The sequence below is a fragment of the Apodemus sylvaticus genome, chromosome X, assembly GCF_947179515.1.
Source record: "Apodemus sylvaticus chromosome X, mApoSyl1.1, whole genome shotgun sequence".
Taxonomy (NCBI): domain Eukaryota; kingdom Metazoa; phylum Chordata; class Mammalia; order Rodentia; family Muridae; genus Apodemus; species Apodemus sylvaticus.
In genome coordinates, this window is record NC_067495.1 from 25780145 (window position 1) to 25803886 (window position 23742).

Sequence of the window (23742 nt, forward strand, 5' to 3'; positions counted from 1 at the left end):
TCATACAGCCTGTTTTTCACACTTGCTGTGTAGCTGAGGAGGCCCTGGAACTCTTTGAACCTCCTGTTTTTACCTCCCAAATGCCGGGGTTATAGGTGAACACCAATATCGTGTTTAGCCTGTTAGGGATCATGCATACTAGGCAAGCAGTATCACAACAAAGCTGCATCAGCCCTGAGGTATGATGAGCAGTATGTACTGGCTTCTGCATCTGGTTCCCAAAATGATTCAAAACTCTGGTAGAGATTGGCTTTGGGAGAATACTAATGCTTAGCCTTTGATTTTTATGGTATGAAGTTCTTAAATCCCTTGGAATTTCCTGCATGATAAGATCATCTCTTGATCTACTGAAGCAATTCTTGGTAGGCTCTCAGATGGTCTGTTTGGGAGCTTTTTGCTAGCAGAAGCAGGCATGCAACTAAAGCTTTCAGCATCAAAATGGAGTCCCTTCCGTCAACCTCTACATGACAACTGTTTCTTCAACTTTGACATCATTCTGGTTATTAGTCACTGTGATAGAGGATAGTTTCAATATATATGACTTAACCCTCCTCTTTTCATCTTAAATCTTCCCTGTCCTAACTTTTCGGAATATGGGCACAGTTTACTATGGCACAAATATTCCCTCTGCCCTGCCCTGCCCTGTCCTGCCCTGAGTTCTCCTGCTTCTATAGATGCCTCTAGCAGTACATGCACACTAATGTAGAATGCAAGTTCCCCAAGGGAAGGGGGGACCATGGTATAGCTAATTGGAAGGGATAGTCAATATATTCAATAATTACTTGTTGAGAAATGGGCAAGCAATGGGTGCACCCTGACACCAATTATCCTAGGTATGAATTACGGTTGGGAGTGAGCTATCCAGAAGCTAGAGTGGACCAGGAAAGACTTCTTCTTATTTGCAAGTTTTATATCCTGGTCTCTCTCTCTCTCTCTCTCTCTCTCTCTCTCTCTCTCTCTCTCTCTCTCTCTCTCTCTCTCTCTCATTTGACATTTAGAAAGATCAAATGTGTAATATAAATATTGCCTACTTACCCTGTGGTTAGCAATGTGTGTTTTATAGGCACTGGTCACAACTGTGTTCCTTCACAACAGCAGTGAAGGAAAACCATTACACTCACTTTGAAGAGCAGTGTGAGAGGAAGGCTAACTCTGTCAGGTAACAAAGCCAGTAGTGGCGGGATGACAAGGCAACATCTCTGAGGTGGATATAGAAAACGACACTCAGCTAAGTACCTGCTGCCTAGGCAGGCTCTGACTTGTCTGTATTTGTGCCACACTTGCTTTTATCATTTAGGCATTAGAGTATCTAAGAAAAAGGAGGAAGACCAATGGTGAAATTTTCAGTTGTATGTTGTCTTGGGGGCCAGTGAATTCTGATTTTTGTCTTCAACACCTAAGCACAAACTGCAATGCAGGGAATAAAATGAGAGCTTGGGACAAATAAACATCCGGGGCTACTGAAAGGGATATGGTTGTCTCAGGGCAGGGCTGGATGGAAGCTAGATGTGTTCCTAGGGAGAAACACGGCAATACAAAAATCTTTTCACCAACCTTTGATGGATCTGTTAATCATCTCAGGTCAACATGGGCTCACCCTGGCAATGGACTATAACAACTTATTTAAAAAGGAGCTGGCTTCTATTAATGGACTGTTCCACCAATGTTTAGATTTTCCTTCTCACAAATGCATTTGCTTATTAAATCAACATTTACTATATGCAGTAAGAGCCCAACTGTGGATTTTGACAACAAAAGAGACTATAAAAGTGACCAAGCTTGGGAATTACTGTTTGTTCTCAATTCTGTTTGACAACCAAGTTCTAGACAGAAAACAAGGTAACAATGTCAGATGAGTGATTTTCACTGTTTTACAGCAGCAGTTGTAGATCAAATCCAGTCCATAGCCTGTTTATTTTAGCAAATAAAGTTTTATTGAAACACAGTCACATTCATTTGTTTATTCAGTTACTATGGATGTTTTTATATGGTGAAGACAGGGTCAGGCAGTTATGACACAGACAAGAAGACCTCCCAAGCCCAGAGTATTTACTTTCTGGTCTTTTATAGAGCATGTGGGCTGACCCTTAGCTGAGTAACAAGTGCCGCTTGTCTTACTGTTGTTCACTTACATTGCTTTCAGAGGGATCCAAAGATCTATAGTCACAGAAAATACAAGGACAGAAGCCCAGTGTAGGAGGTGCAAACCTGTAAGCTAGCATTTGGGAGGAGGAAGCTGGAAGTAAGACTTTGAAGCTAGCATGGGCTGTATGAAAACTGGGCTTAAAAATGTAGGAATACATGACATGTGGCTTAAGGCTTTTATGACATTCTGGACAGTTTAAAGAAGGAAATTAAAATGCAAAACAATAGGCAGTATCACTAGACAATACTTTCAATGAACTGGACTATTACAGAGAAAACTGAGAGCCAGTCCAATTCGTACAATTATCACTTTGTCAGTGAACATTCCTTGTGTTGGCAACAGTATACCACCTGCTGACAGAATTATAAGTGGCCGACAGACTGTATCCACCATGTCAGTATACAGTCCTCTTTCTCTGAAAAATGTCCAGGAGAGATGAAGAGGGAGAGGCTAGGAACTGTGAGGCATTGCCTAGGGTCCTGGTGCCCAGGACTCAGAACTTCAGGGGAATGACAGGCCAGTACTTCGGCTGCTTTCTGTCACAGTGCTTGTCAAAGCTCATCTGCACAGCAGCCTCCATGGCCAGGATCTTGGGAGCACTGTTCCCATACAAGCGCTTCATCTCTGCTTGGCGCCGCTCCCAGGGCTTCTCAGATGGGGGCTCCACTGACCTATGCTGGTTGAAGTATAGGTCATGGTCTGCATTCACATAGTCATTCAGGCGCTCTGTGTCCAGCTGCTGCTGTCGCCCTGGGAATGGATATGACTAAGACCATAAAACAGACACACATGCAGGAAGAGGATGTAGTGGATGCTGTCATTCTTGCTCCCACACCTCACATGCTACCTGTGGTCCCTAAGCTCCTTCTGTTGTCCTTTCCAATAGTAAACTTGGACCCTGTTGGGGAAGCTGAGGTGATCTGCAGATCCTGAGGCAGGAAGCTTACTGCTCACTTCTTAGGGGCCACTAGCCACTGACAAAAGCTGCAAAATGCCTCCAAGAAACCCAGTATTCCAATCCACTAATCCTCTACAGCAGACCTTGAAAATATAGGAGAGAAATGAATGCACCTGGCTTTCTCTGTCATCTGACTGGCCATGAACGGCAGGCAGTCCATCTTTGCTTGCATGTATGGTTTCTCCCACAGTAGGGAAAAGTTTCCTTCAAAGTTCAGTGCTCTAAGAAGCACATCTTTAAAAATTACATTTGGGGGCCAGGCGGTGGTGGCACACGCCTGTAATCCTAGCACTTGGGAGACAGAGGCAGGCGGATTTCTGAGTTCGAGGCCAGCCTGGTCTACAAAGTGAGTTCCAGGACAGCCAGAGCTACACAGAGGAACCCTGTCTCGAAAAAACCAAATCCAACAAACAAACACACAAACAAAAACAAAAACAACCCCAAAAATTACATTTGGGGATGTACAAACACTGCGCTAAGGGATGTGGGGGGATCAGAGAACAACTTTCTTCTTCTACTATGTCAGTCCTGGGGAATCAAACACTGGTCTCGGGCTTAGCAGCAAGTGTATTTCTCTACTGAGCCTGCTCATTAGCCCCAGTTTCTTTCTTTGTCTTTTGCACTCATGTCTGGTGTGCCTGTATGTGTGTACACATGCGAGCATGGAAGCCAGAGGTTGATGTTAGGAGTCTTTTTCAATTGCTATCTATTTTATATACCTAGGCAGGCTCGGTCATTTGAATCCAGAGCTCAGGATGCAGCTAGTTTGGTTAGCTAGCTTGCTCCTGGGGCCTTGTCCCATTTCTAAATGCTGGGATTCCAGGTTGACTGCCATGCATATCTGATATTTCTGTGGATGCTGGGGGTCCAAACTCTGGTCCTCACACTTACTAGCACAGATGTGGTGTGTGTGTGGCGTGGCCCCTCTGTATCTGACTCACATTCTTCCGGCTACATAACAAAGCTGCTTTTCTTGGTGTGGCCTTCACTTGACAGGTCCCAGCTTAGCACAGGTGAAACCTGCCAAGTCTACTAATTCAGTAAATCCTTGTAAAGTAAGCATTGATTCAATTTCTTTCTCCCTTCTTTCCTTTTTGTTTAAACCACAGAAAGTCCCAATATTACAATTCTTATTCCTATGTAAATAGCAACATAAGAATGTCAACAAAGCAAAGCTGCAGAAGGTAGAGGGAAGTAGGCTCACACTGATTTTGTAAGCAACTCTGTCAAGAGGGAAATTGATGGCTGCAATCGCACTATCTGTGGCCACTATTGTTACCCAGAGGAATGTTTTGAGATAAGGAGTCAAGATGGCTGTAGGGGAATAAAACAATGGGATAAATCATTCCTTCCTTGTTGGGCCACTCTGCTAGTATCTGGAAGGGAAGATAGCAGCGTGCTAATCAAGTGTGAAGGAAGACATTAATATAGCTACTCGGAGTCACCCTAGTAAATCCCATTTTCTTTCTATATATTTTTTTTTTATTTTTATGACTAACACTTTGGAGCTCATGAGGAGTTTTACAAAATTGGAACCATTATTAAAAATAGATATAGCTAGGCCTGATGGCACAAGTCTTCAATGCCAGCATTCAGGAGGCAGAAGCAGGTGGATAGCTGTGAGTTCAAAACCAGGTTGGTCTACATCATGAGTCCAAGTCAGCCAGAACCACATAGGGAGATCCTGTGAAGTGCATTCTGCTGTTGCACAGGGCCTAGGTTGCATTCCCAGCACTCACATGGGCAGTTCACCATTACATGTAACCCCAGTTCCAATGGGTCTGATGCCCTCTGAGAATACCCCCAAACATTTGGCATTCACTTACACACATACACATAAACAGAAGGACAAATAAAAATGGCCATCACTACACATATGCAGCCACTGTTGTCTTAGAACATCTACCCTTTACTTTCACGTGTAGAAATAATAGGTGGATAAAACAAGTGAAGGGGAAGCAGCAGCAAAGGCACACATGGCCTTTACTGGGAGATGCACAAAAATGGCCCAATCACAAATGAATTGCAGGTCACCAAGAATTTTCTTCAAAATGTTGGCCTTTGACCAAGTTGAAAACATCAGCATTTCTGCTGTTTAATCCTCAGAGGTGTGTACAGTCTACAGCCATCCTGAGCTCTGGTAGAGGAGTGTGGTGGTGAATGTGGCAGGAGAAATGGCCATTTCACCTCTGACCTGACTTCCATAGGGAGAACAAAACTCAAAACTGGGTGAGAGAAAAGCACTTGACAGTTGTCTGTCTCTAGAGATCCCCGTGTTTGTGATGGAAAGCTAGGGTAGAATCCCAGACAGGGAGCATCTTTTTTCTCTGGACTCACTTTTCTATCATTCCTTCACCTCTGTCCTGGAATTACTTACCTCTGCTTCTTCTGACAGAACTTTTAGCTTAGATTTCCTGGTGAGACACACAGTCTTTAACAAGCCCTGGGTTCTACACTTAGCCCAGGCTGGCTATGTAGCCAAGGTCACCCTGAATTCCTCAATTTATGGTCTACACCTCTGATGTGTGGGATTATAGTAGAGTGCTACCATGCCTGGTTTCTACAGTGTTGAAGATGGAACTGCAGACTCTTCTCAGGCTAGACAAGTATTTATCAACTGACTTGTAGCCCAGACTCATCCATTTAGGTCAAAATCAAATGCTCTCTGAGTAACTTGCTGTGTACTAATAATCAGTGTCTGAAAATACTTTAGAATATACTGACTTCGGGAACCAAGAATTGTGTGATACAATTCCTGGGCTTGAAGGCCTCTATTCAGTTTGTTTATTATTTGTTCTTTAATTTCTCCCACCCAAGTAAAGACAGGGTTCTTAACCCTCAGCACATTTTCTTTTTCAAGGTAAGGTGAGGGCTTAACCAACTGGATAGTGAATGGCCCAGCTGAAGTCAAGTAATATCAGCATTACAATTGAGATACATGTATGTTGGTAGCCTTGCATGGGTAACAGTCTAGCTCATTTTAAAACTGAAATCAGCAGTAGCACTCAATGTTACTGAGCACTTTTTTTTTCTCTCATGTGGTTGTGATAGCGAGTCTTGATTGACAGCATGACTACATTGAGGGACACCTAGGAAAGGGTAAAGCACACTTCTGCAAGTGTCTAGGAGTGCATTTCTAGATGGTCAATCAAGGAAGGGAGATCTGTCAGGAATGTGGGTAGCACCATTCAAAAGGCTGGGGCCCAGAAAGAATAAAAGAATTAGTAGGAAGTGGTCCATCAGCATAGGCATGCTCTCTGTTTCCACCAGAAGCTACGGGTTACCTGATGTTTTAATTTTTTCAGGTCCAAAGCCATGATTCCATCCAATTGATCTTGAACTGTAACATCTGAAACTCTCGAGCCAAAGTCAGTCTTTCCTTCCTAGTTGACAGGTATTTTGTCACAGCTATGGAAAGTGTGAGTAACATAAGGGAATTTACTCACTGACTACAAATCAAAACAACACTTAGGTTCCATTCCAGCTTCAAAATGGGGCTGAAGAGGCTGAGCAGCAAGTCCTCATCACTGGAACAATGAAATGAGAGCTTGGCAAAGGATGAGATTGCACTAGATTAGGGCAGACCTTAAATGTAATGAGGGTGGCCCTATATGAGACAGAAAAGGACACAGAGACACACAGGGAAAGCCATGTATAGACAGAGGTGGCAATACTGCTACAGTGAAGGCATGGAGGAGATACCAAATGATGCAGGAAGCAAGGCTTTAGCAGTGGGGCTCTGTGGGTCACGGCCCCTTTGGGGGCTTGTACAATCCTTTCACAGGGGTCATGTAAGACTACCAGAAAACAGATACTTAACTGTTATTCATAACAGTAGCAACATTACAGTTGAAGTAGTGGCGAAAGTAATTTTATGGTTGGGTATCACCACAGCATAAGGAACTATACTGAAAGGGTCACAGCAATAGGAAGATTGACAACCACTGCTTTAGAGCCTTTGTAGGAAGGCAGCCCTGTGGATACTTTGATTTTGGATGTGAAAAAATAAACCTCTGCTGTTTGGCCATGAAATTTGCTGTAATTTGATACTGCAACCCTACAAAACAATACAAGGATTAATATGCATATGGAATTAAGCAAGCACACCACATCTCTAATCAGTAATACATTTTAAGGGAAAAAATTTTTTACTGGACTCCATCTAAGCTTAGGGCAGATGGTTTTGACATGTTTTTACCTCAGTCTGTGCATCTATAAGAAGCTACCAGGAGAACTGAGAGATGGCTCAGTGGTTAAGAGTTCAGACTGCTCTTGCAGAAGATCCAAGATTGGTTCTCAGTACCCATGGCAGGGGACTTAACAACTGCCTTTAACTTCCGGTTCCAGGGGATCTGAGCCTTTGGCCTATATAGGTATTGTACTAACACTCATACTCCTCACCCCCCATAACTAAACATGATTTTAGAAAAGAGTTATTACTACTGTAGAATTATAAACCATAATGGGGAAAAATCACAGAAAGAAACTTGGACTTTAGGGGAAATTTTACACAGCAAGAAATTACTCATTAAATATTCTACACATAATTAGCTCAACGGCAGCACAGTTTGAGAGACAAAGCACTACAATAATGTGTGTTGAAGAATGGTATTGCCCCTCATTTTTCTAGGATGAACAGAGCTTTCTGATGAGATTTTCTGCTATGTTGCCGAAGTTAATGGCGACAGCATATAACCAAGGCCAGCACAAACCTGAGTAAATCAAGAGTGCCTTTCTACCTCATCAGCTTCAGACACAAAACACCATGCTTGCCGAACAGTCATTTGATTGGTCTCCTTACTGTGTCCCTCATTCCACATCCAATGTAACCCTGAAGTGAGTGGACAATCGCTGTTTTAGCTTTGACAAGGAAAGTGCATTTACCCCACTCCCTTCTACTTTTATGTGACCTTCAACATCCATTATCTTAATGGATGTTCTTTTGTTCTTCTGAGTACTAGAGGAGATGAAGGCATACTTGGAATGGTCACAATCAGTGTGCTTTCTTACTTTAACCACATTATTTAAACCAAACAAGTTCCGGAAACACTGGACTGTAAGCCTTGTTATACGCTCTAGGTTTTCTAGAGGACAGAGTAAAGGTTTTCAGTGCATTGACTTAAAGGGTCAGTCACTATGGACACAAGAATGCAAACCCTCTGAATGGGGTACACAAAACATGATGGGGCCCATATTTCTCATGAGATACTCGAACACAAGTGTTCAGTAAAAATAACACAAGTAGTCTGAGCACCAAGTTAACTTCCATTTTTTTCTTCTTGGAAATAGATTGTACTTCTCCAAGTCCAAAGTATTCCATTTCTCCACGGTTACCTGGCAACAGTCTTCCTTTCATTGCATTTGGACACTGGCTTTACCCCTTGTTTGTATCAGTAACTGTGGGCTATATACCACAGATTCTCTTTTATACATCACTTAAACAGGACTCTATTTCAATTTCACTTAAGAATATCACACTCTCTGAAAACAAGTTCTTGCTTCAAGCCAACATCAACCTCCAATCACATCTAATAAAGACCTTTCTGGCATCGCACGGAAACCATAGGGGCAGTGTTTGTTCTGGAGCTTTCTTTCCTATGGGGGATGTTAACTTTCATTCACATTTCTTCTAAGTATCATGCAGTTTCTATTGATAGCTATTTATGACTAAATGTATCCTTCTGAATGCTAAACATTTTTCCTAATAATTGAAACCACAGCTAACCTTTAAAACTTTACAACTGTATTTTCTAAAAAGTACTATTATTACTAACATTTTGAGGAAGTATGTTAAGAGGAAATGATGATGTAACATAATGGAAAATGTTTCCAAGGCACCAAAGGAGTTTTTCTTCTTTTTTTCTTTTTACTATACTGGGGCTAGAAGGAAGCACCATATGCATGCTAGGTCCCAGCTCCAGTCATCTCTTCAGACCTTGTCTACGAGCCTGCAGTGAGGCCTGGAGTTGGTGTCGGGTGTCTCCCTTGATTGCTCTCTACCATAATTTTCTTTTAAAGTTGAGGCAGGGTCTGTCACTGAACCTGGAGCTACCTCAAAGGCTATTCCTGAAAGCTAGCTTATCCTGGGGGTCAAATCTCTACCACCCAAGTATGGGAATTACATACAGTTGGTTGCCATGCTTGGCCAGCTTTTGTGTTGGTGCCAGAAATCTGAACCCTGGTCTTCACGCTTGTGCGACAGGCACTTTATCCAGTGAGCATCCTCCTAATGCCATCCGGGATTCCTTATCCCAAATTTTGTGCTTTCATCATTTAAAGATGTTAATCATTGGGAAGAATAGAACTCACAGACAAACACATACTTGCTGTCTAGGCTGAAGACAGCTCACTGATAATGATGAACTGTCTAAATGACATATTCTTGTTGACTGACTACTTCTGAAGTCTTAAGTTTAAAAATTCAGGTATGCCTTTTCTCAAAAGAAACTCCTGTGCTCTCTAACCCACATTGCAACTCACAGCATAGCAATTACATGTGAACATGCTTTAATACCTTACCTCTTCATTTGCAGTGTATGTCTAAATTAGATAAATTACTGCTCTGTATGAATTCTGAGGAAAGCTAAAATTTACTTCTGGGAATCAAGGAAAGAAATATACTCCATGAGGTTCTTGTCATCAAGCCTGATGACCGCCAGAGTTCAATCTCAGTGACCCATATGGTAGAAGGAGAAAACCAACTCTGCCAAGTATGTCCTTTGACCTGCATGCTCTCCCACTGATAAATATATAAATAAATAAAAACAATAAAAAAGAAATGTATTCTATGCAAAACAGAAGCTATTGCTTTCATACAGTTGATTGGATATACTTTTTTTTTCACTGCATGCATGTTTGTGTATCATTTTTATGCCTCATGCCCCTGAAGGTCAGAGGGCACTGGATCTTTTGGAATCGTTACAGGTGGTTGGGAGCTGTCATGTAAGTGCTGGGAATAGAACCTGGGCCCTCTGTAAGAGCAACAAATATTCTTAACCACTGAGCTATTTCTCTAGCCCCTGGATATACTTTCTAATATGTGCCAAAGAAATCAACAATTTAATCTGAAGAAAACTGGTAAACTGAAGAGAACAAGTGGTTTAGAGAAGAATCAAAAGCAGACACTAAAGGAAATGATACTTTATCCAAAGTTTGCTCCTCAGTTCCTAGCATCCACTGGGGACCAATAAAGTCTATTGTTAAGAGGGCACAGGTATTTTAAAATGGAAATGACACGTTCCTATGTTGAAGCTTCCATGTCTCTGTTTATTAGAAAATTCTAGGTTAGACCCTGGCTATAGTGGTATATATCTTTACCTCTAGTACTCAGGAAACTGAGGTCGGAGGATCAGAAGTTCCAGGTCAGTTTGGGCCATATAGCAAGACTGTCTCAAAAACTCAATAAATTAAACAACCAAATGAAAATTCTACTACACAATGAGACCCTACTGAAAGGCATTTTGAGACAGACTACTAGTTATAATGGGAAAAGAAGTATTTGTAAATTTTTAAGGGCAATAATAATAACAACAGAAGCAGAAAATAACAACAACAACAACTGGTCTGACGAACTGTAGCAATTTTAAATAGAAAAAATTCCTGCTTTGGGACTTACTGTGCAAAGCCCTAAGAGCTCTGTTGCAAAGCTCTGACCTACAGTGTGGAGCAAACAGGAAAGCTGTACATGGAAGGCATTTTGTTATTCTGTTTAGGTTCACACTGACTGTATACTGCAGGGAGCGGTATAGGAGAAGCTCTGAGCTGTGTCCCAGAGTACAGCATTTGGGAAACCTTGTCGTGTTAGGGAGAGGCATAGCACAGAGAAAGCGGCATTGCAGAGCACAGTCTACAAGAGTTGAATCCTAATAGCAAGTGGGTGATTGTGTAATTAACCTCTTAAAGCTTCACTTTTCTCATCTGTAAAATGAGGATCATGCCTTGAGGGTCTGCTATGTGGATTAGAGAAGGTATACATGCATGCGCACATACACATTCCATCTGGCTCAATGTCTGATGCTCTCAAAATGGTAGATGCAGTCTTAGGAACTCAAATGAACAGTTCTATATAAACCAACTCTGAGGACCAAATAGAGGTACAACATCACCATAGTTTTTCTAGGCTTAGGACCAGATTTGGATTATTAACTGCACTGAAATGAAAAGTTATAAAATAACTTGGTATCTTAGAAAAGAGATGTAAACATCAGGGCAGTTAAGGCAACACCAGGTAAAAGGTCTGAACTTACTTCTCTCTTCTCTGTGCCTCTCAGTCTGGGCGAAGTACTGGCGGAGCTCCTCGGTGATTTCCATATTGGTCAGGTCGCACTCCACTTCATCTGAATCTGACTCCAGCGCTTCCTCCTCACACAGTGCTTCATTTTCTCTTCTGGATGCCTGGGTTCTATTGCTGTTATGCAGAGACTGCCCAGGGCTTTTGGGATGAGAAACACTGTAGGGAGACTCCTGCCATGCCATGTGCTGGCCTTCAGAGTTCCAAGGATGCTCAGCCTCATAAGCAAGAGAGTTCCAGGGAAGAACTCCAAGAGGGAAGAACCATGGGGAAGTGAAATAGGAATCCTTGAACTTTCTGTAGGCATTCTGGTGGCTTTGCATCCAAAGCATTGCATGATGATAATGTTGCCAGTATCTTGCATATACTGGGTGAGAATACCAAGATGCAGTAGCCCTCCATTTTGAGGCCTACAGAATGGACATAGAAGACAGACATCAAATGGTTCGATCTCTAGAGAATCTTCAAATGTTTAACCAACTAACCAACAGCTATTTACTGAGTGTTATCAGTTACTTTTCTGTTGCTGTGATAAAATACCAGGAGCAAGAACAGTTTAAGGAAGAAAGAGTTAGAGGGCTTACAGTTCCAGAGGGTTTGAGTCCATGATGCCAGGAGGCATGACAGCAAGCAGCAGGCACAGAGGCCTGAGCAGAAAGCTGAGATCACAGCTTCAACCATAAACTTGAAGTAGAGAGAGTGAACTGGAAGTGGGCAAGGCTACACTTTCCCAGAACTTTCCCCAAACAGTGCCACCAACTGGGGATCAAGTGGTCAAATACACGAGCCTTCAGGGAGCATTTCACATTCAAACCACCAGACTCCGTTCCACAAGGATGCTACTAAGCATAAAGATAAAAGTGTAAAATATGTTTGTGCTCACCGCAGAGGGCAAATGTAATATATTTCCTAACTTTCTGTACTTCAGGTCCCCACAGGACAATAGCTGAAGGTTATGGGGACTTATATAATGCGATTACCATTGACAACTTCACAGGATCTCAAATCATCAGGGTTCACTTGCGGGGGAATATCTTGATTATGTTAATTGAGTCAGGAAGATCTTTCCAGTGGATGGCACCTTTCCTTTGTAGGGTTACTAGACTATATAAATAGGACAGAAGCATGCATTCATCACCCCATGCTCCTGATTGTGTATGCAATATTACTGACACAATGAACAGTACCTTTGAACTGTGAGACAAAATATTTTTTCTTATCTTTTGCATTTTATCACAACAACAGGAAAAGAAACCAAGACACTGAGGGCAGAGACAAATAACGATTATCTTCTATGAAAAATGCCTTTATTTTATTCACAGTATTTATTTATAATAAGAGTTCACTTTAAGTTTTTCTTATAAATTAGTATATGTAACAACAGTTTCATAATGGCATCTTCATGCAGTACATGATGTATTTTGATTGTAGTCACCCCTGATTACCTGGCTTTACCCCGTCCCACTTCTAATGTTCTTCTTCCCAAGTAGTCCTTTGTGTACTTTTTGAAAAGACAAGGAAAGATAAAAGTCTTGACATTTGTTATCTTGGCTATCTGTACTAGCTCCAAGTTAGAAATGGCCTGCTCATTCTAATGACCACGTTAGGGTTCTTTCTCTTATTTCCTACTAATCTGCTGATTGAGTCTATTCCTCAATGTCTGAGACATATGTCTAATATCATATAAGAAGGCGTTTTCACTTTTAGTTGTCTGATAGACAGGCTAAGTGTCCCTTATCTCAAACACTAGGGCCAGAAGTGTTTCAGATTTCAGTGGCTTTTGGAATGACTACATACATTAAGAAAAATAGGTAATCTTACCATTGCTGTTATCTCTGACTGCAAAAGTCCAAGTGGGAACTAAAAGACAACACAAACACAGTGAGAACATTTTATCACCACTGCTATAGGACAGTCACAGCTATTCCATCATCTTCAAAATAGCCCTTAGGAGGCTGTTCCTTATCCCAGCATCACGCCTGATTTTCATGCAACAAGAACCTGTTACCTGGGTTGTGATCTTGTGGTCTGGAGAAGAGCAATCTCCCTGAGGTATGATTGAGTTAAAAGACCCTACCTCGTTTTGCATTCCACTACTTGTTTACTCAAAGAAAAGTCTATGAAAGTAACCATAACCACATAATTTAGTAATGGCAGTATACAAAATAATGAATGTTAGAGCAAGGGCTCCAAGCTTACAATATTACTTTACTAGTTTCCCCCCCTTCCCTCCTTCCTTTTTTTTTTTTTTCTGGACACAGGGTTTCTGTGTAACAGCTCTTGCTGCCTTGAACTCTCTATGTAGACCAGACTGGCCTTGAATTCAGTGATCCACTGAATTCTGCCTCCCAAGTGCTGGGATTAAAGGCATAAGCCACTACCATTGGCCTACTTTACTAGTTGTAAGTATAGGCAAATGTCTATTTAAAATAACCTTGGCTTCTCTTTTTCTTTTTGAACATTTCTTTATTATTTATGATGTATGTGTGTGCAGTGGCATGTGAGTATGGAAGTCACATGTGAATGAGTCAGTTCTCCTGGATTGGACTCGGGTTGTCAGGCTTGGTGGTAGGCACCTCTACCCATGGGGCCATCTTGCCAGCTGTCTTGAAGCTTGAAAAGACAATTTTTCCAACTGACTAGAAGCCTTAAATTTGGGGCTTGTAGAAGCTTTTTCCAACTAAACGTTTCTCCAGCCTCATCTTTTGCTTTGGTTTCATATAATTCTCTTTCCCTAATCACCCTGCTTCCTTGCAGAAGGCTCCGTAGACATGGCAGAGCATTACCTACACATCTTTTACAACCCCGTTAAAATAAATGTTAGGGCTGGTAAATAAATGTTAGTGTGGTCACACCACACTGATGACCTGGAACCCACAGTGGAAAGATTCCAAAAGTTGTCCTCTGACCTTGGCCTGTGCACATACACAAACACACTAATTATAAATTAAAGTTAATTCCTTCTCGTTAACAAGGAGTTTCTAAAATGCCTGGCAACACCAGAATGTACTTTTAACAAGTTACATCAGGTGTGGTGGTGCATACTTATAATTCCAGTTTGGGAGGCTGAGGCAGGAGGATCACCATGCTTCAACGTCAAGGTCATTCTGGGCTACAGAAATCTTGTCTCAAAACAGTTAACAAAAATAGTATCTTAAAATACATGCAAATTTAAGATCGTATGAAACAAAAGCACAAAAAATGTGATACTTAAGGAAGAAGCCCTATTTGTCTTACTTATTTAGAGAGAGCATAGATCCTAAAAACCCTCAAAACATTAAAAGTAAAACTGACAGATTTTTGTGACCTCAATGAAATGTTTTCATGAGTATGTTTAAAAACTAAGATGTCACACTGACTATATCTATTGCTACCAGATTTATCTTAAGGAAAACCATTCATAATGAAATGTAACAAGATTTCAGATGGGGCATTGCTAAGAAGGTTGACATGACACCCTGAAAACTTCTCTTAAACACAGTCCGTACCTGCTAAATTTAGGGCACACACACGGTGGATGGAAACCAGGAGAAAGTTACCAAATGCAGTGAGTGTTTAAGTTGAATCAATCCACTTTTCAACTGTAATTTAAAGGTTTAAAGCAGGGCCCATTTCCTGGAAATTCAGCTAACAGCGAATGTTCTTTATAGGCTATGGAGGAAATAGAAAATAGTCAGTAATTGGGTGTGTTTCCATCCAACAAAATAAAATGCAAATGAAATTATAGTAGAAATCAGTGCATACTTAAGTGCTAAACTATAAGGCGAAGCCTGTAAGTGGCTAATTCATTAAAGCTAGGTTTCATATTTCTACCGTCGAAACCTGAAGAGCTTTCAGTGCCTGCAGCACACAATGACATTAAAGTGAACTCATGTGTGTCTTAATCAAATTTGTTTTTTGATTAACAAATAGCATCGGAATTAAATGAGAAAAGTCCAAGAGCCATCGTGTGTCTCCCGGAAATTAAGAGCTTGGCATCCTAGCTGGGTGCAGTAGTGCGTGTCTGTGATCCCAGTACTAAGGAGACTGAAGCAAAAATGAAAGTCTGAGGCCAGCATGGGCTACAGCACCAAGTTCCAGAGCAGCCTGGGCTATATACTGAGACCCTGTCTCAAAAACACAAGCAAAGCAAACCAAAGTGCTTGAAATACAGATGTCATTCTATGCCTTGCAAATGACACACGTGAATCTAGTCTGATGAACTCAAATTTAATAAACCCCACTGTGAATAAACATTTATTATAGGCCAAATACTGTTCTGATTTATATAAGATCCAAGCTGGCCTTAAAGGTGCTAGCATATCCTGAAACAGCAGAATATATTATGAGACAGCAGAAGCTCTTCAGCTAAAGCTAGACATTTAAGCAACATGAGAATGGCAGTAACCCCTGAAGACGCTCAATGGTAATTAGTGACATTTTCCCAGCAGCTCAAATGTCAATGGCTGTGATTAAAAAGGGCTTCAAAGGAGTTCTACTTTGCACAAAGGTTGCTTATGATTTGGGTTCAACAAATAATTAGGTAGTAGGGTTGCAGTGATACTATGTAATAGGGATCATTCATTGCTCACTCAAAATATTTCTGTAAGCCAGGAAAATCATCTTTGCTCACTAAAGAAAGTGGATTTCAACTTCCCAACCACAAGAGGTTCACCTCGACCCTGGAGTATCCCACCATCAAGAAGGTAACAGGGAACTAATCAAATTCCTTGTTAAGCCATGCTGAGGAGAAAGGCAAGGTCCTTGTACAAGCTAAGCAAGCACTCTACAGAGTTCCAGACCCCCAGTCAGCTACCAGACATTCTGAAGACCTAGGCCATAAAAGAAAAAAAGCAATTTATGTCAATGATAGACTACAGAATTTTGCTAGCAATTTTGTTAGCTTTGAATCCCAAGTAGAAGACGAATTTAACTAGTTTTGGCTGCTGGAATACTTATTACCAAATTGGCACCATCCTTCAGCAAGTAGAGGATCACTGGAGCTGGATGTAAGAAATGCTCATTGCATCCTGGGCTTTATTTTATTCTTCTTGACTTCCCAAACAAATCTGTCATATTCTTTAAAATTTTAGGACCCCTAAGATCCTACAGATCTTCAAATTAATAACTTTGAATTTACAAAGAAACCTCTCAAACTGGAATAAGATAAAACATAGAGAAACATGTCAAAAAGTCATAGCAATTTGCACAGAGCTTTATAATTCTTAGCTCAGGACTTATAGTATCACTTTTCATATTTTATACTAGAATATTTCAGCAAAGGTCCAGATAGGAAATATTTTAGGGTTGAGGGCCACATGCACTGATTTCTTTTATGTAAATGTTCAATTTTGCTTTAAAAAACACGACAAAACAATCTCTCACCTTTCAACTCCTACCTTACTGCTAACCACAGTTTTAAGTTAATATGTTCTATTCTTAGTATACTGGGCATCCCAAATGGCCTTCACTTTCTATTCGGAACTGAACTCAGTGGAGGAATCATGTAATTCTCTATCCACTCCACCCCCCCCCCCAAGACAGGGTTTCTCTGTGTAGCCCTGGATGTCCTAGAACTCACTCTGTATACCAGGCTGGCCTCAAACTTAGAAATCTGCCTGCTTCTGCCTCCCAAGTGCTGGGATTAAAGGCATGCATCACCACCACCCATTTTTTTTAAAAATTGTATTTATTTTATGTATATGAGTACCCTAGCTGTACAGATAGTTGTGAGCCACCATGTAGTTGATGGGAATTGAACTTAGGACCTTTGGAAGAGCAGTCAGTGCTCTTAGCCGATGAGCCATCTCTCCAGCTCCGTAATTCTCTTATCTGTCACAAATTATCAGGCTCTACTTAAGTCTATCAGAAACAAACAAACAAAAAACAAATTATGATCAACTGTAATCTTGGTAAGTGACCCCCTAATATTTGGGGCAAAAGAGGGACAAATGTTTCTATTAATAAGTAAGGAAATTGGAACATTTATTAAATCTCTTCTAAGACACATAAAGACTTTACTAGAAGTACCAACAAGTGCTGGAGAGATGACTCCGGGGTTAGGAGCACTGATTGCTCTTGCAGATTCCCAGCACCTACACAATGGCTCACAACCTTCCCTAACTCCAGCTCCAGGGGACCTGATGCATCTTTTGGCTTCCTTTGGCACTATATGAGTGTAGCACACTTACATACATGCAAGCAAAACACTCATACACATGACATTTCTTTTTAAAATGCAGTAACAAGAAGCCCTGTACAACAGTATCAATCTAAAGCATGAGGAGGGCCATGATTTCCGGTGCAGACTGCTAACTTGTCATTATTAGTAGACAGTACCATGAGGAAGCAAACATGGAAGGTTTTAGTAGATAAACCTGGAAAGCGCAGTCTTCCTGGCAAAGGGAATCTGCTCCTTTGCGAATGCATCTGGTTAAGGAGTTTAGTAAAAGGCGAAAGATTTATGCGATCTTGGTTAAGGATTTTACAAGAACATTTAGCATCCCTGGTAAAGCTCACACTGCACTACTCCCAGGCACTGCAGCAGCACTTTCATCTCAAGCAAAGCAAGCATATGGGGACAGCAGGTTCCATTTTATCTTTCACTCCCCCGACCCAAGTCTCCTCCTCCTCTCTGGAAAAAGCCTTCAGGGACTGAACAAGTTTTCTTCTGAAGGGCTGGTAGAACTGAGAGAAAAGCGATTGGCAATGTCAGGGAAGGCCGGATCCGCAGCTCTGCAAACTGGGCAGCCCTCCACAGCCAACACAATGGCATCATGGTCACCACCCAGCTGAGCGCTGGGGAATACAGAGACCATTCATTGTCCGTCCTCAACCACCAAAGGAGGGAGGAAAAAAACCACAAGGGCATTGAGGTCATTCACTAACCACCTCTGAGGCCCACAGACAAGACAGAGCCTCCCAGTCTTGAATGATATATTTTCCCATACGGCCTTTCTAAGGCAAAAAAGAAAAAAGGGGGAAAAAAAGCACATTTGTTCTGCAGTGGCGCTGCTTGCTTGAAAAGCCATATTTTTAAATGCCCAACTATACACGAGGAAGAACAACAGTTGGGGGTTTTGTTATTTTTTCCCCAGATACAAAATTCCACCTATGATAATGCTTTGTTGAAAGGCAGTGGTATCATATGTATTCTTTTCACTGCATATTTGTTTACCATTTTTCTTGAATATTTATAACCTTATAATTATAGGATGTAGAATGTGTCATGGCAACCAGAAAGTAAAATAAAACCACAAGCCCTCATCAGAACTATAATGCATATTCTATAGCACCAATCTCCTTTCTGCTTTATCCTCCTTTGTACAATTTTGAAAATTAAATAGTGAACATTCATTTGCTTTTACTTTTGCAAAGGAAGATATTCAAAATCAATTATTATAGTAGTCTTTGTGTCTACAGCCCGGAGGGTCAACATTTTTTTTTCTGTTGCCGTCCCTACTGATCTGGCTTTGAGCCACACAGACAGTTTGGGGGTGCAATTAAGACCATCAGAACACATGTCCTGCTACAAAGGAGGCTGCTGGGGACAAAAATGAAGTAAATGAAGGTGCCCTGAATAACAGAAGTTCCCGTGTGATTGTAAGAGATCTTCTTGAACATGCAGTGCCAGCGTATTAGAGGTGCCTGTCGATTGTATAAATACCAGTGGTTAGCTCAGTGAGGAAAATGATAAAACAGGCATTTCTGACAGTCTTGTTTCCTGCCCTCCTACTCTTGCTGTCGCCATGCCACCCCTAGCTGGTTGTTGTACTTGGTTGAGCATATCAGGCCTGATGCTCTCATGGGTTTTTTTTCCTATTGCTTTGTATGGTCCCTACTTAGTCATTTAGACATTAAAGATGGCATGAGTCCATATGGCCTACTTCTACCACAGGAGGAGTCCAAGCTCCACTTTTAAAACAAGAACATTGGTTTATTGTGTGCATGTGTCAGCTTTGGTGACAAGCCCCTTTACCCACTGGGCTACCTTGCTAGCTCCCCAAACTCCATCTTTAGCTGGACACTGGGCCTGCTTACAAGTGTAAAGCAGCTAGCTGACTGTGTCTCCATCTGTAACAGCCACCTTTAAAGCTCAAAATGGAAGGAGATGAGTAAGTATTAGTTAACCTCTTTGCACTTTCTCAATTCCAGGCTCCAGTTTTTGCTTGCCTGGGTATTGCAAAAGTATTGTTTTTTTTTTTGTTGTTGTTGTTTTTTTTTATTCGATATATTTTTTATTTACATTTCAAATGCAAAAGTATTGTTAAAAGGCAGGCATGGGGTGGATATTAGCCTAGAAAACTGTAATACCCAAAACATAATCCACACATCAAATGAGGTACAAGAAGAAAGGAGGAGTGGCCCCTGGTTCTGGAAAGACTCAGTGTAGCAGTATAAGGCAAAACCAGAACAGGGAAGTGGGAAGGGGTGGATGGGAGAACAGGGAGAGGGAAGGGGGCTTATGGGACTTTCGGGGAGTGGGGGGCCAGGAAAGGGGAAATCATCTGAAATGTAAATAAAAATATATCGAATAAAAAAAAAGAAAAAAGACAGACATGGGGTAGGGAGGAGATTGAAAGGGTATAGTTAACAATTATTGACACCCCTCCACCCCGACAAATACAAATCACATTCCACCCACAGAAAGGCACTGTTTAATTCAGCAGCAAGGGTGATAAAGATTTGTGAATGGTTTACTTTGCAATTCTGCTGAATCCTTTCTGTGGCTAGTATCAATCGGACATGAACTAGGAGCCCAAGAAAGAGCAAGACTCAGAAACATCACAGGTAATGGAAGAACGGAAAAACAAAACAGGACAACAGAGAACAGCAGTGATAATCCAGTTAAAACAAAACAGATGGCATTCGTCTCATTTATGTATTTTATAACACATATCCAAGTGTGACACCATAAGAGTCAGGGCCAAATAGAGCACACACTCAAAATTAATCCATTTTTTTTGTTTTTTTTTTCTGGCACAGCAGAAAAAACAAAACAACCCCCCCCCCCCCAAACAAACAAACAAAAACCTTAAGTAGTTCTGGCAGTTAAGGCCATTTTTATCTTTACAGTGAATTATATTATGTTCCATAAACATATTTCTAATAATTCTACCCCAATTTCTTTTCTGCATCCTGTACTTGCTCTGGACACTTATGTGGAGGGAGATAGATGCTACTATTTATTCCTTTCAGAGGTCCCATTTTTCTTCCACCAGAGAAAGTAACAGGTATAATCTTTTGCCTTTGGAGGCTACTGGAACTGTTGAGATTGTCTGTTGTATCCTGATAATATTCTCTCCTACCCGCGCTCCCCCCAAATTATTAAGCAGTAGTAAATAAAAACAAACAAACAAACAAAAAACAAAACAGTAAGAAGTTCCAAATGTCTAAATATATTAATATACTTTCAATTCATCTGGCCTTAAAGGTTACAGTCTGCATTCACTGGTCTAAGTGCTTTCTGGGTAGATTTCCCAACATAAAGAAGTAATTCCGGGAGTTCTATAGTGTGCTTATGAACTCTTATCTATCCTCTGGCCATGTTTAATTTCCTGCCATCCTTCTTATCTTAACTTCTCTTTAAATTCTAGACTTTAGGAAACACCAAATAAGCCTCTGCCAGTTGTAAAACAGTTTCAGGATGAAACACCTCTCTGCAACTTGCATTTATTCCCCCACCCCCACGTCCAGGAGTCAACAGAAATGAGCATACACTTTACCATGAACCGTGAACCTTCAGTTATTAGAATTACCCAAAGCATATGTACATCTTTTCTCTTCCCACTGTCATTTCCACTATTATCATGACAAATTATAAGTACACTTAATAAACTGTACTTTCAAATAGTATCACAACCTCACAATTGATCGAGGCATTGTGTTAATTAACTTTTATCTAAAGATTTTGAGTAAATGTTCTCGCTTTTAGTTAAAGAACAAAACAAAAACAACCAACCAACCCCCCCTCAAATAAAAACCCCAACAACAGTTGAAGCCAGAGCCTAATCTATGCAACGAGTTTGTAACAATCATTTCAGAAAAAAAAGGCAAAATGATTCGGAACTCTGGCTACAGCAGCTAACAAATGTTGTCAAAATAATATCCACTAAGACTTCTGACTTACAGAACTCAAAAGTTGCAAAGGGGAACAAAAGATAACTAGGGGTTTTTTTGTTATTTGTTTTGTTTTTGTAAATGAGCCAGTAGCTTAGACATTTCTGCAAGAATGTGTCCTTATAGACCGTCTGCAACATTGTGATCCACAGCACATTTGAATTACATTGTGAGTTTATTAAAAAAAAAAAAAAAAAAAAAAAAAAAACAAACCTTGCCATGCTTGAGTCTCACTTCTTAAGATCTGAACTGAAATAGTCTGAAATGGGGGCCTGGGAACAGAATTCTCAGCAGGTATCCGAGGATTAGGAAGCACATAGGGGTTGAGAGCATAAATTAGAACTAGTTTTTAACAATCTGTTAGGGTTTGGGACTCTCATGGGTCTCTGAAACCGCCTCGTGCTGCCAGGTGATGGTAATTAAAGCCTCAGCATGAGCGCCAAGACAGTACTCAAATCTTCTGAGGCACTCAGGCCCGGGGCCGCCACGCTACTCCCTTACTCCCCAAAAGCAACCCATTAGCCCCCGAAGTCACCTCGTGGGCACGCAGCTTGCAGATCTTGGGCGGTGGGCAACAACGGACCTAGTCCTCGTGGTGGGGAGGAGGAAGGGGCGGGAGAAGAGGGGGGGAGTAACACGAGGAGAGGAGGAGGGAGGTGTTGCCTGGGCAACAAGGAGCTCGCTTCCGTTATGGGGCTAGAAAGACGGAAGTCCCGCCTTAGACGTGATGTCACGTCGTGTCACTGGCTACACAGAGCCAAGGGCGGCACGGAGGAAGTTTGTTTGTTTGGACGGTCCCAGCAGAGAGCTGAGTGCCTATTGGGCACCGGGAGGGTCCAGAACTGAATGGGACCCTCAGCTTTCGGGTTTCTTTTTTTTTTTTTTAGCTTTCATTTTCTTCCCGCTTTTTTTTTAAAACTAAAATGGAGGATGAGAAATTATTTTGAAAATATAGATTCATTCAGCTCTGTGTCAGCCTGGCATTTATGAGCCTTAATTTGTTCCTAGCATGATAAAAGTGCCCTTAGTATTTCTGCCATTATAATCATAGTAATACATGCCCTTCTAGAGTTGCAGTAGAGTCCTTAATAACCCAATATGAACTACTAGAAGGCCACATGGGCTTATTTGGCAAAATGTGCAGTATTTTGTGGGAATTTATTCCTAGGAAAACGGGATTTGGACCAGATGCTTATTGCATGGTTATTCCAAAAAGTGAAAATCAGAAACAATGTAAATGCCAAACAAATGGCCAAGATAATTAGGCAATGTCAGTAGTGGGACATTATTACCTTGTCATTCCTGTAATATGGGTGAATCAAAGTAGTATAAAAGAATATTTAACAAACATGTACCGGAATGTTTACTATATGCTAAGTATCTGTAGTATCTTGTAGCCTCTAGGCACATGTGGCTTTGAAGTACTTAAATGTGAGAATTTTTGATGTGCTTAACTAAATTTCACAGTACATTTAAAAAATTTAATATTGAAAAAAAATGAATGTAAAATGTCTAGTTGTTGACACACCCTCACTTTTGGCTGTCTTGAAGCTTACCATCTTGCCCTTGCTGGTTTGAATGCACAGAGATCCACCTGCCTCTTGACTGTTGGGATTACAGGCACGTGTATCAACAAGCCTGGCTTAACTATCTCAAATTTTAAGCAATGCTCTACCAGGCAGTGATATGGCTTAATTGATAGAATGTTCGCCCAGCATGAATGATTATACCTTTACAACATCTCAAAACTGGGCATGTTGGTGCATCTGTAATCCTAGAATCCTGGGGATGGAAGCAAGGTTACCTGTGGCTACATAGTGAATCTGAGGTTAACCTGGGATACATGATGGTCTGGTTCAGGAAAAAAATCCTTGCCTTAGGGAAGAAGAATTTACCTTAAATGAAGAGTAAAATTAATTCCATGTACATATTTTTACTTTATTAATCTGTCCAGGAGAACATGAACTTATATAGGTGGAATAAAGTATAATTCTAATGAAGAGTAGTGTTTCATTTAGTGAATATACACTGGTAAGCAAGACAGGTTTTTTTTTACTTCATAAAATTTACAATTGGTTGGGTAGACATCATAGACAGTAAATGAAAGTGCAATTATGTTTTTTGTTTGTTTGTTTAAAAAGAGTCTCATGTAGCCTGGGCTAGAACTCCTACTATGTCCCAGGTGGGAGAATGTTCATTAGCATACCTGACATATCATAGTAAATTTATATGATGAATATATTGTAGAAA

At 41.0% G+C, this 23742-nt stretch overlaps 1 protein-coding gene across 2 annotated transcripts; it reads right to left on the reverse strand.

Moving 5' to 3' along the window:
* Positions 1 to 1911: 1911 nt before the first annotated feature.
* Positions 1912 to 22136, reverse strand: Gemin8 (gem nuclear organelle associated protein 8). Of its 2 annotated transcripts, XM_052171098.1 has the most exons (5): positions 22028 to 22136; positions 14883 to 15045; positions 13216 to 13254; positions 11351 to 11804; positions 1912 to 2896 (listed from the first exon to the last, which is right to left on the reverse strand). In XM_052171098.1, exons 3-5 carry the CDS (start codon positions 13216 to 13218, stop codon positions 2640 to 2642), a joined length of 714 nt encoding a protein of 237 aa, XP_052027058.1. In that variant the 5' UTR covers positions 13219 to 13254; positions 14883 to 15045; positions 22028 to 22136; the 3' UTR covers positions 1912 to 2639. The 2 variants fall into 2 exon arrangements, with proteins under 2 accessions (XP_052027058.1, XP_052027060.1); XM_052171100.1 differs by lacking the exon at positions 14883 to 15045 and having other exon boundaries at positions 22028 to 22127.
* Between the last annotated feature and the right edge of the window lie 1606 nt (positions 22137 to 23742).

Coding starts and splice junctions, on each gene's coding strand:
- Gemin8 (XM_052171098.1), bottom strand. Junction 2,897..11,350: donor GAGGCACAGAGAAGAGAGAA/GTAAGTTCAGAC, acceptor ATCCATTCCCAG/GGCGACAGCAGCAGCTGGAC.